We start from the raw sequence: 16,192 nt of genomic DNA on the forward strand, positions 1-16,192 counted from the left end.
CCTTTTGGCCTTTATATACATGTACAAACACACACACACACACACACACACACACACACACACACACACATGTTCTAAGTCACTTAAGAGAGAAGACAACCTTAGTTTCCTTGTGTGTAAAATGGGAAATAGTAAAAGTATCACAGTTGGGATCAAACAAATTAAAATATGCTCAGTGTTTACTGAAGTGACTGATAAAACAAGTATGTCAGCTTTACTATTTCAAAATCTCTTGGGGTTGGGGATTTAGCTCAGTGGTAGAGTGCTTGCCTAGCAAGCGCAAGGCCCTGGGTTCGGTCCCCAGCTCCAAAAAAAAAAAAAAAAAAAAAAGAAAAAAGAAAAAAAAAATCTCTTAGGAACAAAGTGATCAGCAGAGCTCACCCTGAGGACAGATTCTTTGTACCTTTGCTATGGAAGGAACAGACAGATATTCCTGGCAGACTGTGAAATGACCCTTTCACGTATCCCCGCTTTGTAGAACATCTTTCAAGCACTAAGTGTGTTTTCCTTTCCACTCCCACTGGAAACGTCAGCCTCCCCTATGGAGAAACTTTCAGTGCTCTCCAAACTGTAACCAGCTCTGCACTGCTTTGAACAACCCTGAAGGCAGCTCCCCTTTCCTAAGGCACGTCACTCCTTATCACCTTCTACACAAACAGAAAGGAGTGCTCTGCACTCCTAGTACAGAAACCTGTAAAGCTAACAAGCGAGCAGTCTGCCTACTGTCTTAGAGGTGAAATTTTAACAAGGTAACCAGATTAATGTAAGTCAGTGGTTCTTAGCCTTTTCTGAAAAAATCATCCTGTTGTGATCATTTCCAGAAAAATCGAAAAAGATATCCAAAATTAGAGATTTCAGAGGAATCTTGAACCTGTTCCCTGCCTAGCATGCACAAGGCCCAGGCTAACCCCAACTCCCCTGCAAACACCAAAAACAATAAGAGTAACAGTAAAAAAGATAAAAATAAGTTTTAAATATACATAACATTACAATTAAAATTTGAAGTGAAACATCATAATGATAAAAAGTAATAAAAAATACAGAATACGTATCTCTAAGATCCTGCAGCACCCAGCCCATGAGTGTCTTCTCAGGAGGACTTGAACAAAGTCATTCCTAATAGAGCGCAGATCTGCCCCCACCCGCCCTGGAGTGCCGGGGGCAGCCCCAGCACAACCCTCAAGGTGATCATGACTAGATGATGATTCAGATTTTACCTTTTCCGTGGTGACCTTAGAGAGATCCTTGTACAGAAGTTTGCGGACATACTCCTGAAGAGGAGGCCGCTTCCTTCTCACTGTCTTCTCGGCTGGTGGTGGGTTGCAGTAGTAATACGCGTTCTCCACCATTGTAACGTAGCGCGCGTCCAGGTGCATTGCTTGCTTCTTTCTCATCATTTGCTCCTGAGAGAGAATGTCTACATTAGCCAGAACGTTCCACAGCGCATGACGGAAAAACACGGGTCTGCTGTGAGAGGCAACAGCACAGAAGTGGGCATCACTAAGGTCTGAGACCCTGAGAGCTAAGCTTCCCTGTCTGCAGAGGCTCCTGTGGAGATGGGATGATACTGGACGGCATCAGCTCTGAGGAGGAAGGATTGCCAGTCACACATGGACAGCTCAAGTCCGAGTTGCAGCTTTACTTGATTCTGACTCCTAAATTTTACTTACACACTTGAACCTTGTGCTCCTTAGGGTTAATACTGGCTAGAATAGTCATAAATCAAGTCACAAACTAACACATTCTAAAAACTGTAGTAGCACAATAGTTTACATCCCAAGAAGCTAAATGATGCCCCTGACCCCCAGCCTTTCTACTGCCTTGACCACTGGAAAAGAAGGAAGCTAAGCTAGAGAACTCTAGAATGCGTGCATTTTGGCTTCATGTGAGGGGAACACCATGAATAAAAATGCTAAGAAACCACACAAATCCATGCCTCTTCATTTCAAAACTTATCAGTAAATTATTCAGCCTCAAAACTAGACTATAAAAAAGAATAGATAAAATATCACAACCAAGACATGTATAATGGGTTTGACTGCATAATCTACATAACTCATTGCTGTGAAGAGACACCATGACCAAGGAAACTTTTGCAAGGAACAATATTTAAATAGAACTGGCTGGCTTACAGGTTCAGAGGTTCAAGTCCTCTATGATAAAGGGTGGAACATGGCAGTGTCTAGGCTTGTTCTAAAGGCAAATAGAAGACTGGCTTCTGCACTACTAGGAGGAGGATCTCAAAGCCCACTCAAACAAGGCCACACCCACTTCAACAAGGCCACACCCACCCCAACAAGGCCACACCCACCCCAACAAGGCCATACCACGTAATAGTGCCTCTCCCTGGGCCAAGCATATTCAAACCACTATCCACTACTCCCTGGCCGCCATAGACTTGTTCAAATACATGAGTCTACAGGAACCACACCTAGCCATAGTATGATGAAAAATATATTTAGTCCAAATTCAAAAGTCCCCATAGTCTATAACAGTCATAACAAAGTTAAAATCCAAAGTTCAAAGTCTCTTCTGAGATTCAACCCATCACTGAAGTGTAATCCCCTATGATATCAAAATCAAAAAGCAGATCATGTATCTCCAATATCACAGGACATATATTACTATTCCAACATGTCACAGTGAAGAAATACTGGATCAAAGCAGAACCAAAAACTGGGCAAACAAACTCCAAACTCTGCATCTCTGTGCCTGATGTAAAAGCTTTATTTTCAGATCTCCAAATCCTTTTTTTTTTTTCTTCTTCTTCTTCTTTTTCTTTTTTCTGGGGCTGGGGACCGAACCCAGGACCTTGCGCTTCCTAGGTAAGCGCTCTACCACTGAGCCAAATCCCCAACCCTCCAAATCCTTTCATCTTTGTTGACAGCAGCACAATTCTTTCTCTTGGGCTGGTTCCACTCAGTTAGCAGCTTTCCTCAGCAGGTAGCCCACAGCCCTGACTGACATCTCTAACATCTTAGGGTTTCCAAGGCAACTTCAACTTTACAGCTCCATGTTCCACTGTCTAGGATCCACACATGATCTTCTGGGCTCCTCCAAAGGGCTTGGGTCCCTTCTCCAGATCTGCCCTCTGTAGCACTCTAGGCTCTGATTGACTCCACTCCACTGCTGCTGTTCTTGGTGATCATCCTGTTTGATACTGCCATCTCCAATATGCTGGAGTCTTCTGCTGCACCCAGGCTTCACCAATAGCCTCTCATAGGCTCTCTTCACAGTGCCAAGCCTCAACTGCTTTGCATGACCACTTCAGTCATAGGCCGTCAACTACAACTGAGATTGCACCTTACCAATGGCCTTCCATGGACTCTCACAGGTGCCAAGTCTCAGCTGCTCTTCATGACCCCTCATACCTTCAAAACCAGTATCACCTGGGTGATTCTCACACATTAACAAGTACAGCTGCAGCACAAGGTACAACCTGGCTATCTCCAGAACACAGCTTCTACTCTTAGAAAACAATTCTCAGAAAATTTCACCTCAGTGATGCTGATCTGTTCTTAATCACCACTAATCTCTTAGCTCCAGCTAACCAGCATCAACTGTCCCAGTAGTCCCTTTTATTATTGACTCTAAAGCAGGAGCCACGTGGCTGAAGCTGCCTGAGTTTTGCTGCTTGCTGGGGCTGGTACTTGGCCTCCTTGTTCTGTTACATTATCACCAGCTTTCTGTTTTCCAACTCCTTCACTGCCTAAGCTTGGCTGTCATGCAACGTGCTCTGTAGATTGACCTTGAATTTAGAGATCTGCATGGCTCTGTCTCCTGAATGCTGGGATTAAAGATGTGTATCACCACACCTGAACTTGCTCTGTACCAGGCTGGCCTTGAACTCAAGAGACTTGCTTGCCCCTTTTTCCTGGAATTGAAAGCATGTACTACCATGCCTGGACCTAATCTTTGCATGGCCACTATTCCGCAAGATCCGGATCAAAAGCCTGTGGATTGTAGCTCATTCCAGGTTAAAAATACAAATGAAAGCAATAACCAGGTAATAACACCTACCATAACATAACTATTTTCTTGTTCAACTACAAAGGCATAAACAGTAACTTTAGCTGGGTGGGATCTTTCCCTGAGGTCACCTCTCCCTTAGTCTGTTTATCTCTTTGATCACAGGATTCAGTTCCATTGCATGTCCTGGTGTCCTTTTATTACTAGACGCATACATTTGTATTTTTCCTCTATAAGCTTGCTCCTTTTCATCAAAACCCTCTTTATGAGAGTGAACTTTAGTAACCATACAAAGGAATTTATATCAACCTGCTTTGAGATTTTCTTTGCTAGTGCAACTAATCTAAATCTCTTCATTTTAGTCTCAGGCATACTCTTCAGACAAAAGCACAAAGTAGCCACATTTGTCACCAAAATATCACAAGAAATGGGTGCTAGGACCCATTTCTTTCCCAGTTGTTTCCCTCTGAATCGCTAGAGTAGGCTCCCACCACTCAAATCACGCTCAGCACAATGCCTTCCATATTCCTAGTAGGATGGCCCATTAAGACCCACTCTATAGCTTATTATAAAACTTAATTTTATAATTTTTAGATTATACTTTAGGTATATATTAAAAACTGTAGGGACACAGCAAAAACAAAGATGGTCCCTAACAGTACTGAGTAACTATTCATTTGAATGATTTGTTTTCAGGGGGTCATTTCATTCTCTTTTAATAAAAACAGATATTAGTATAGTATGCGAATGCACACATGCATACAAAATGTGTATGTGTGTGCATGTCACACTACACGTATATGGACCAGGGAACAACTTTCTGGAGTTGGTTCTCTTTCCACCTTTATGTGACTTCTGGGAATCAAGCTCAGGTTGTTGGTCTTGCAGAAGTGAACTGTACGGCCAGCTCACTAGCTCTTCTTTGAACTAACTGGCAACAAAGTGAAGAAGAATCCCTATGGCTCTCCAGTATGGCTGTTCATTTGTGCACGATGCTCTAGGTTAGGCAGAAATGCTGTGGTCAGATAGCAGAGGAAGACGACAACACTGATTAATACTTTTAATCCTTGAAGTAAATCAAGACTCTCAGCATTCCACCAGTTTCTGCAGGCCCTTACCAAAAGCACACTGGTCCTCAGGTGTGATTCTGGAGATCGGAAAAGAAACCGTCCACAGGTCTCCAGTAGGGTACATGCCATTTCAATATGATGATGAGAAAAGTCTGACAGAAGCATCTGAAAGAATAAGAACAATGAACAACTACAAAGACAACACATCATTTCTAAGAGAAAGGAAACAATGCATGCACCTGTTGTAACAACTTGTAAGATGGAAATAAAGTTGATTTAAGAACATTTTACTGCTAAACATCTGCTCACCATCAAATTTTTGCTAAAAATAAAACATCCTTGAATATATTTACAATCTTTCCTTTCAGAAAAGGAAACTGATATCAAAGCCTTTTCTGTATTAGATACTATGTATGTATTTTAATTATGTATGTGTGTTATTTATGTATGTGTGCATATGTATGTGAATGGCTTAGTTTAGCTGTAAATGGGCTCACTTATCAACACAAAACACAGACTAGCTTATTATGGTCCCTACCTACAGCAGTAAGATCTGACTACTTGTTGTCTGGAAAACACATCTCACTAACAAAGACACAGACTGAGCTAAAGGATGGAAACCGATGTATAAACCAAACAAAAGCTCAGAACCAGCTGCCATAGCTATTCTTATATCTCATTGTAATGCCCTTTCTGTTGCTTTAATAAAACAGTCTGACCACAACTGGGGGAACAAAGAGTTTATCTAGTTTTCAGATTATAGTCCACTACTGAGGGAAGGAACTCAAGCAGGGTGTTGGGGCAGAAGCCAGGGAAGAAGGATACTGCTTGCTAGCTTGCTCATTTTTTTTTTCCTTCCTTCTTTTTCTTCTTTTTCTTTTTTTCGGAGCTGGGGACTGAACCCAGGGCCTTGCGCTCGCTAGGCAATTGCTCTACCGCTGAGCTAAATCCCCAACCTCAGCTTGCTCATGTTTAACTAGCCTTCTAATACAGTCCACGACTGCTTGCCCAGGGTATGGTGCATCCAGTGGGCTAGGTCCTGCTGTATTACCAGTCAAGACAATCCCTTATAGACAAGCCCGCAGACCAACGTGATCTGGGCAATCCCTTAGTTGAGACTTTCTTTTTTCTTTTTTCTTTTTTTCTTTTTTTCGGAGCTGGGGACCGAACCCAGGGCCTTGCGTTTGCTAGGCAAGCGCTCTACCACTGAGCTAAATCCCCAACCCCTAGTTGAGACTTTCTGCCATGTGGCTCTACATTCTGTCAAGATAACAATGAAAATAAAGTAGTTTAAGACAAAGTAGATTTCAAACCAAATGTCAAAAAGAGATCAAAACAGGCAACTACATAATAACAAAGGTGAACAATTCACAAAAAAAGACATAACAGGCTGTGAGACAGGGAAATAGATAGCTCAGCATGTAAAGTACTTGCAATGAAGTGCAGAGCTCAGATTCCTAGCACCAATGCAAAAGCTGAGTGGATATGGTAGCTACCTGTATTCCAGTGCTCAAGAGACTGAGCTAATCCATTCCCCAGGAAACCTGGTTAACTAGAATAACCAAATCAGTGAGCACTGGTTTCATGTGAGAGACCCTGTCTCAACATACAAAGTGGAGGTAAGCAGAGGAAGACACCTGGCATCAACCTTGACAATACACACACACACACACACACACACACACACACACACACACACACACATGGCCACAAACAAATATACATTTAACAACAAAAACTGGAGCTAAAGAGATGGCTTAGCAGTTAAGAGCACCAGCTGTTCTTGCAGATAACCAATCTGAGTTTGACTCTCAACATCCATATAGTGGTTCACAGAAGATCTAATACTATATTCTGACCTCCACAGGGACCAGGCACACACATGGTGGAGAAATATATACAGGCAAAACATCCATACAATAAAAATAAATAAATAAATAAAGGTATGAAAAAACAAAAAATGATTTAACAATAGTGGATAAATATGCACTGAATGTTGGGAGTTCCCAATTTCGTAAAACAAACACTGATGGGTAAAAAGATGACATAGTTCCTAATACAGAAGTGGATGATTTTAAACTCTATTCCTATCTTTAGGTAAGTCAGGCAAACTAATACCAACAAGGATATTTAAGAGTTAAGTTAGAAGTAATGCATGGTGGCACCACCCTGGTCTATAGGACAGTAAGAGCTATACAGAGAAACCCTATATTAAAGAGCCAAAGAGTTAAACCATCTCTAAAACAGATGGCAATCTAAGCCATAAAGTCTTAAAGAATGTAAATAATTTCTGTATCTTATCAGAACATAATGCAACACTATTAGATATCAAGTACACATATCTTTTTTTTTTTTTTTTTTTTTTTGACACAAGGTTTCTCTATGTAGTCCGGACTGTCTTGGAGTTCGCTATGTAGACCAGGCTGCCTTGAACTCAGAAAGACACTCCTGCCTGGCTCTCTCTGCCTTTCTCTCTCTCTCTCTCTCTCTCTCTCTCTCTCTCTCTCTCTCTCTCTCTCTCTCTCTGCCTCTCTGTCTCTCTCTCTCTGCCTCTGCCTCTGCCTCTGCCCTCCAGTGCTGGATTAATGGCACACACTAGACTAGGCTAGACTACACACTCTTAAATGGTCAGTGGGCCACTGACAAAATCAGGGAGGAAATCAGTCAACTCCTAAAATCAATTGCAAATGGAAGCAAACTAATCAGAACCTTTGGGTCACAGCTGTGGCAGTTCTAAGAGGAAAGTTTACTGGTATGAGTGCTTACAAACACAAAGTCAGAGGTCTCAGAGCTCGAGACAGCACCATACTCAAAGAGTTTCTGATCCTATAGGGGATTTGAGGCTCACAGCACCTGCAACTCCACTTTCAAGGGTTCTAATGCTGCCTTCTAATCTCTGCAGGCACCTACACTCAGGCATCAACATTGCGAAGGCTGTTGTATAACGAGCAGCTGCCCGTGGCTCAGCTGTCTTCATGCTGGACTCCTAACATGGCGGGGGTGGGGGTGAGGAAGGGGGTGGGGAGGAGCAGGGGCTGTCCCTGAGTCTGCTGCCTGTCTTTGGATTCCTTTCCCCTAACTGGGCTGCCATGTCTAGCTCAACAGGACATGTGCTTAGTCCTACTGCAACTGATATGCCAAGGCAGGTTGATATCCCTGGGTAGCCTCCACTTTTCATAGAAGAAAGTGAGGAGAGGTGGATGCAGGGTGGGGTTAAGAGGGAGAGTCTCCAGAAGAGGAAGGGGAAGCTGTGATCTGGATATTAAGTAAGTAAATGAGTGAGTAAGTAAGTAAAGAATACTTGTTGCTCTTCCAGAGGACCCAGGTCAGGTTCCAACACCCTCACAGTGGTTCATAACCATCAGTAACTCCACTTCCAGGGGATTTGATACCCTCTTCTGACCCCTAAGGAACCAGGCAAACAAGAAGTACACAGACATACATGCAGGCAAAACATTCATATATAAAATGAATAAATTAAAAAAATGACTGTATAATTAATTGAAAGCAATTTAAGGATAAACTGTAATTCTCAACAAAATCCCAATGACATTCTTCATGGAATTAAAGAATATCTTATAATCATATGGAAGCACAAAATACCTTAAATAATCTAAGCAGAAAGAACAATACTAGGGACCACCATCTCTGACCTCAAGCTATGCTACAGAAACACAGTCACACACACCATGGTACCAACACAAAAAGACACACAGACCAATGGATTAGAACAGAGTACCCAAAAGTAACACTTCCTACCCCACATACACTCATCTTTGATTAAGGTGTCAAAAACATAAGTTAGAAAAAGAAATCATCTTCAAGTGGTGCCAGAAAAACTGCACCGACATATGTGAAATCATGAAACAAGGAGCCTGTGGAAAGAGCTCAGGGCGTCAAATACTCTACCTCTAGAACCTTAATTTGGATCCTTAGCCAGTCTAGCCAAATGACTAGTTTCAGGTTCACTGAAAAGACTCTTATCTCAGAAAATGAGGCAGAGACTGTTAGAGGAAGACACCTAACATGAACCCTGGCATACACCTCTGTCTCTGTCTCTCTCTGTCTCTGTCCCCCTCCTCCTCCACCCCCCACACTTGTTCCAACTTTCATCGTACACAAAATCAGTTCAAAATGAATCAAAGACCTTAGTGTTAGAGGAAAACTTGGGCAAAACAGTTCAACATATAGGCATAGGGAATAACTCAAAGGAACTCAAACCACTCAGAAACAGGTCCTAAGGACTGACAGATGGGATCATAGGTCATTAAATCCTGAACAAAGACAGCAAGCATCATGATGTATAGCAAGCAAACAGCAAGAGGAAGAACCTGACACAGGAAGAGCGTCTACCATCCACAAAGAACCTCCAAAATCAAAAACTAAAAAACCAAAACCATCCAAGTAACAAATGTGATCAGGGACTAAACAGACAATTCTTACAGGAAGAAATACAAGTGACTAAGAAATATTTGAAAAAGTTTTCCTTAGCCACTAGGAAAATACAAGTTAAAACTACATCAAAGGCTGGAGAGACAGCTCGAACTTAGGAGCCTGGGTTCAGTTCCCAGCACTCACACTGTGGCTCACAAGCACTGAAACTCTGGTTCCAAAGGAACCAATCCTCTTTACTGCCCTCTGATGGGTCTATGCACATGCAAACACATACAAAAAAAGCAAAAGACAACAAATGCTGATTAGGAACTATGCAGAGGGGGGTTGGGGATTTAGCTCAGTGGTAGAGCGCTTGCCTAGGAAGGGCAAGGCCCTGGGTTCGATCCCCAGCTCCGAAAAACAAAAACAAAAACAAAAACAAAAACCAAGGAACTATGCAGAGAAGAACCCTTATTTAGAGCTGATAAAAATACAAACTTGTGCAGGCACCATGGAAGTCAGTATGGAAATGCTTCAAAGTATCAAAAACAGCAACTGCCAAATGACCAACTTATAAGCATATGGCCAAAGGACATGCTACAGACATGCGTGAACATCTGAGTTAATCGTTCAATTATTCCCAACAGGCAAGACACGGAAGTACTGTAGCAACAACACAGCAAAAGTTTAGTCTTACGAAGAACGAATACTACCATCTACAGAAAACGAAAACTACGTTAAGTGAGAGAAGGAAGGCATGTTTTATATCATGTGACGTCTAGACTGAAGTGTGTGTGTGGTGAGGGAGAAGAGAGGTGGAAAGAGGGTAAGCTGAGAACAAGGAAGCAACAGAGCCCATGAGAGCTGAAGGCAATGGTCTGGAGGGAGGCCGGAGACCACTGAGGACGTGGAGGGAGAGTGGAGAAGACAGTGGGGAGGGCAGAAGGAACCAGTATAATAACGCATGTGTAGGAAATGCCACAAGAGGGCTGCAGAGATGGCTCAGCAGTAAGAGCACTGACTGCTCTTCCAGAGGTCCTGAGTTCAATTCCCAGCAACCACATGGGGGCTCACAACCATCTGTAATGGGATCTGATGCCCTCTTCTGGTGTGACTGAAGACAGCAACAGTGTACTCATATAAATTTAAAAAAATTATTTTTTTAAAAAGATAAGAAAATGCCGGGGCTGGGGATTTAGCTCAGTGGTAGAGCGCTTACCTAGGAAGCGCAAGGCCCTGGGTTCGGTCCCCAGCTCCGAAAAAAAGAACCAAAAAAAAAAAAAAGAAAATGCCACAATAATCTCCATTTCTTTGTGTGATAGTCAAAACACTGACTTAAAAAAGGTAGCGATGTCAACCTTCTCAGAGGGTGTGGTGGTCTGACAAACAACCTCCATCAACTTATGGGGCACTAGTGGCACTGTGGGGGATGTTAGGCCCTGCTGGAGCACGAGTGGACAGGTGTGAGGACGCACATTACTGAGGTCTGTAAAGCTCAAGTCAGGCCCAGTGGTTCTCTGTCTTCCTGTTGTCTGCCTATCAGCATGCAGAGCTCTCTACTGTAGCACCACGTCTGCCTGTATGCCATCATGCTTTCTGCCATGACAATAATGGACTAACTCTCTGAACCTAAGCCAGCCCCAATCAGATGTTGTCCTTTATTATAAGAGCTGGCTGTGGTCATGGTGTCTCTTCATAGCAATGAAACCCTAACTGAGACAGAGGGTGAAGCAAAAGGTCAACCTTCAGGTCTGAAGTCTTTGTTGAAAATGAAAAAATCAAATATATAAATACAAAAACCCTAAATGGTATGGAAGCTGGGCTTAGTGGCACGTGCCCTGTTATCTTAGTACCTAAGGCAAGAAGGGCACAGTAAGCCCAAGAGACTCTTAAAACGACAAAAGTCTCTGCAGATTAATCTATACATTACTGATAGTGATCTTCTTAAAACGAATCTTAATGTATATTTTGTACATAGACTTGCATAATTTAAAATTACACAAAAATTCGCATTGGTGCTTTGCATGCATGTGAGCTATGTGAGGGTGTCCAATCCCCTGGAACTGGAGTTAGAGACAGTTGTGAACTGCTGTGTGGATGCTGGAACTGAACCTGGGTCCTCTGGAAGGCTTGACTTAACTGTTGAGCCATCTTTCCACTCGCACATTAATATATCTAAGCAGTCTGCGGCAGGTTCCCAGGCAGTCCTTGAGAGCTGCCTGAGGTTTACCTGAGACATCCTCTGTGGATAAATACTCTTCCGAGACTCCCTAGGAAAGCACAGGAGGCTTAATGTTCTGAACGACCACAGTGACTATTACCATTTTTAAACTGTAAGAATATGCAGTTTCAGTGGAGAAGTTATTTTAGGGAAAAAAATGAATTTTAGAAAAAGAATGATCATTTAAAATACATGTTTACCAAGTGTGCTCTAACTTTACCACAGAAGATTAATGTTACTATCGGACTTCTAACTTAGTTTCATTACGGACAGAGAACATAATGTGCAGTGTTTCAGTAACCAAGCCAAGAACATCTCAGGATTATTTTGGTGTCAATATAATGTTAATTATATGAAGGACTGGCAAACTGTTTATCAAACTCCAACCGTTCATGCTGCTGCTGACTGTCCATGACTGTGACTGCCTCTTTACAGGTTTAAGCTTGTCAGACACAGAATGCTGCCTTGGTAGGATGGCCTTTCCACTAGGAGAGCGATTCTGCCAATATGCTCTCTGCCTCACAGACTTTGACAACAGCTTAATGAAAACAGTTTTCCTGACTAGTATTTATACAAATGGATTTTTTCTGTCTTTATTTTGGCCTATTTTGTCTGTATCTCTAAGAACACAAATCAATTAACCAAATTGTGCTTATATGCCTTTTACTTGATATATTTTGTCCCTATATTTAATTACTGATATTCCTGAATTTGTATCTACCATCTTACCATTTGTTTTCTATTTTGCTAATTTAGTTAATAATATTCCTTTTTACAAATTAACTTTGATTTAATTAATGAAATATTTAATCACTTCTTTTTATCTACAACTTATAAATAAAACTTAAAATTTCTCTTCTCTACTAAGGACAATGCAGTAATTACCTTTAGACAATGCAGTGTATCATTTTTGGTGAACATCTTAAACTTGGTTAGTTCTCCAATAAAACGGACAGTTTTATTCTTTGTTTCAATGTTGATCTGGTCCTTTTTTCGAACCTATAAATGAAAGACATGCTTAGATAGGTAACAGTTTGAAAATCTGTAATAAGAACTAATTTAATATGTTTCCATTCACTTCAAATATTTCAAATAAATTGGTAAGATTTCTTATTTTCAAATTATTTTGAAGAAACGTTACCCACATTGCCCACACTAGTTCCAGAAGTGCTCTGTGAAGCTGCTTCATGATCATGTTATTTGGGGAATCCAAACATTTTGTCAGGCTTGAAGAAGCTCTCAAAGTATCTGCTTAATTTAAGTCATCATTTTTCATATTTATTTAGTAACCTATGCCTTTTTAAGGTAATAGTAACCACTATCAGTTAACAGAACATCAGATTAGTATTTTAAGAACACACTTTAGGAAATGCTGCTTTAAAAAATATAAATGCTAAAAGTTCATTTAAGTGAAAAGTATTTTCCAATGTTGCTCTATATTATCAGTTATATTACATATTTACTAGAACTTACTGTGCTGAAACATGCAATATATTCATTGTTGTTTTTAATTATCAGAAATGACCATGTGTCAAAGTTCAAATCTTATGGGAGTTTAAGTTCTACATTGATGTCTATATTTAAAAAAAATCAAATGTAGTAAAATTCCTTTAAAAACGTCAACAGTATAATACAGACACTGAGATAAGTCTAACTAGATTTAACTGTAGGATTATAGTTTCATAAGAAATGCAGATTACATGTAGAGATCTACCATGTAAACATGAGATGGTGGCATCGCCAGTTAACGCAGTGTTCTTTCCAGAACATCACTACTTATTTTACCCATGTTATAGCATTCAGGAGAAGACATGACAGCTGTCACTCTTCTGGTGTAGTGGGGGAGGGGGACAAAGGGAGAGAGGGAGCAGGGTCCCAGAAGTGTTAGATGACTTGACTATGGTAAATACCAAGATTCAAATTCCCCAACTAGTAATGCAAATTTACTTCCATAATATGATGGAATTCCAAGTCTAAAAGAAAGCCTTAAAGCCATATACTTCATGATCACTATTTTACTGAACCAGACAGCCAAGCACTCAATGCAATTTTTTGAGCTTGGGCATCTACTTTATTTAGCAAACAGAGCAGGTATCAAGACTTTTTAGAATCTGAGGATTTTTGTTTGTTTGACTGGTGATTGAGAAAGGGTCTTATATTGTAGCCCTAGCTGACTAAAGCTTCCTTCACAGACCAGGTAGCTTTAAACTTGCAGCAATCCTCCTATCTCTGCCTCCCTGCACGGAGGACTCAAGGTGTGTGACACCACACCCAGACTATTTAAAATGAAACATGCTTATAAAGACCCCAGAGCAAACTAGGGGACATTATTACTAAACCTTATCTGAAGTATCGACAGAAGTATATCAAACAAAAACAAAATCGCAAACATACCAGAAAACTTTACCCATATTATTTACAGATAAGCGATCTCCTTGTGATTGGAGACAAACAGAAATTACAGCCAGAGCAGAACAAGTACATGCTCTACCTCTGCGCTCCCACCAAGCCCTACCAGCTGCTGAAATGTGTTACCTACTCTAGTAACTTACTGTACTGTGGGACATTTAGATTTATTCTTGTCGCCTAACTGCACTCCACATACCTTCCAGATATTCTCTTTGTTTCTCCCGCAACCCTTCACCCTTCCCAGACTCTAGTAATCACTTTTTAAAAGAAGATTTACTTTTACTTTATGTGTATATGCAAGTGCCTGCAAGTACATTGTGTGCCTGGTGCCTGTGAAGGCTGGAAAAGCCCGCTGGATCCCTTGGGACTGGAGTCACAGATGGTTACAAGTCACCATGTGGGTGTTGGCAACCAAACCCAGGACCTTTGCAAGAGCCAGTACTCTTAACCACAGAGCCATCTCTCCAGACCAAGCAAGCACAATCTAACTCCCCATTTTTATAACATCTATTTTTTTTTCTACTTTTTCTTCCCTTCAAAAAACTATGAGACTTTTAAAATGAAGACCTATTTTCATTATCTCTATCCTGGATGTTCAGAAGAGAAGCTGAAAACATCTCACAAGACTATACTGGGGGAGAGGACCCCACTAACTCTCACTCTAACGCTCACTCGGAGGTTTTTCACTATCATTTCTTTAAAACTTATACTCAAACAAATATCAAATAATTTATGCAAAACTACACTTGATCTTAGCCAAAAGGCTGAGATGCAATACTTCGGCAAAACTGCATACAGATCTACAATATGCCTTTGTTTAGCGACTACCATTGTAAGATCTTACTTACATTATCAATTATCCTTAACAGAAATGCTGCTTCCAACCCAATATTTAAAGATAGACAAAACGAAATTACTTAGTGTGCATCACCAAATGATCTCTTCAGATGTATCCACACATAGATCTTTACAACGTTTTATGCCGGTTATTTACTACTCCCTATAAGAAACTGTTTGTCCTAGAAAGGCTAATAGATAGTTGTTCAAAAAGATCCTTTCCCCTCTACAATTTGTTCTTTTGACTTTACATTAACTTTACCCACTAGATAATTCAACACACTTTTCTACAGATCTATTTTATGCTGAGCTTGTAATCTGTTCTGAGTCTATAAGTAATATGTCTTAATGCACACATATGTATATATTCCCTCATCTGGTAAACTACTGGTCTCAGAAGTAAGGTGCCCTGTCCACCTACTAGGTAGGACAGGAGTGAGGGTTGAGGATAAATCTGAATCCTTTACTCACACACTTTGCCTCAGAGTTTTCATTTACTTTTTTATGTTTTATGTTGCACATAAAATGCTATAATTGCAAGTGTAAGTTTAAAATCACATACACACAATAAAATAGACACACTGCATAAACATACTTGTATTCCATTTATTTTGACCAATTGTTTTAGTTTGGCTCTGAATGTTTCTAGAAGCTTATGTGTTGAACATTGTCAACAACTCTGGGAAGTAGGCCCTAGGTGGGAGAGGTGGGTCCCTGGGGTGTTTATCTTCAAAGGCTCTATCTGGTCCCTGCTCTCGTCTTCATTTTCGATTTCCCATCCATTATGACATAGAAAAGCCTCTACTACATATTCCAGCCATCAGGATGCTCTTCCCAAACATGAAAGTCAAGCAATCATTGACTGAACTCTCCAAAACAACAAACAAAATGTATCCCTCAGCTCTTAGGTTGTTTATGTGAGACATTTTGGTCAATTATGAAAAACTAATACACGATAAAGAGTTTTAATTTAAAACACGTGGAAAGACCACTTTTAGAATGTCGGTGAGGATTAATGACTTAAAAGCTGTCCTCTCCATTAAGGGAACAGATTCTGATGTCCACTGGAGGACAAAGGACACTAGTCACAAAATGTTCCTCATAGCTGCACTATCTAAAAATAAACTTTTATGAAAAATTATTCTTGGTGACTATCACTTTGGCGCCATGATTATCAGACCCCCTTTAAAAAACAAACAAACAAACAAACAAACAAAAAACCCAAAAACCAGAAAACCACTGTTGGACTTTGAGATTATCAGCTCCTCCTAGTACAGTTCATGATGTAAATGAAGCTTTCTGTTGTTTTTTC

At 40.7% G+C, this 16,192-nt stretch overlaps 1 protein-coding gene across 10 annotated transcripts in view; it reads right to left on the minus strand.

Annotated features, from left to right (window-relative positions):
- Upf2 (UPF2, regulator of nonsense mediated mRNA decay) overlaps nucleotides 1–16,192 on the minus strand; it is a 110,499-nt gene that overhangs the window by 41,216 nt on the left and 53,091 nt on the right. For 9 of the 10 annotated variants that reach the window (NM_001108421.2, NM_001443838.1, XM_087591162.1 and 6 more), the window contains 3 exon segments: nucleotides 1,218–1,403; nucleotides 5,088–5,204; nucleotides 12,520–12,633. In NM_001108421.2, coding sequence (NP_001101891.2) covers nucleotides 1,218–1,403; nucleotides 5,088–5,204; nucleotides 12,520–12,633 — 417 coding nt within the window. 10 annotated transcript variants of the gene reach the window in all.

Source organism: Rattus norvegicus, chromosome 17, assembly GCF_021556685.1.
Source record: "Rattus norvegicus strain SHRSP/BbbUtx chromosome 17, alternate assembly SHRSP_T2T, whole genome shotgun sequence".
In the NCBI taxonomy this organism is placed as follows: Eukaryota; Metazoa; Chordata; class Mammalia; order Rodentia; family Muridae; genus Rattus; species Rattus norvegicus.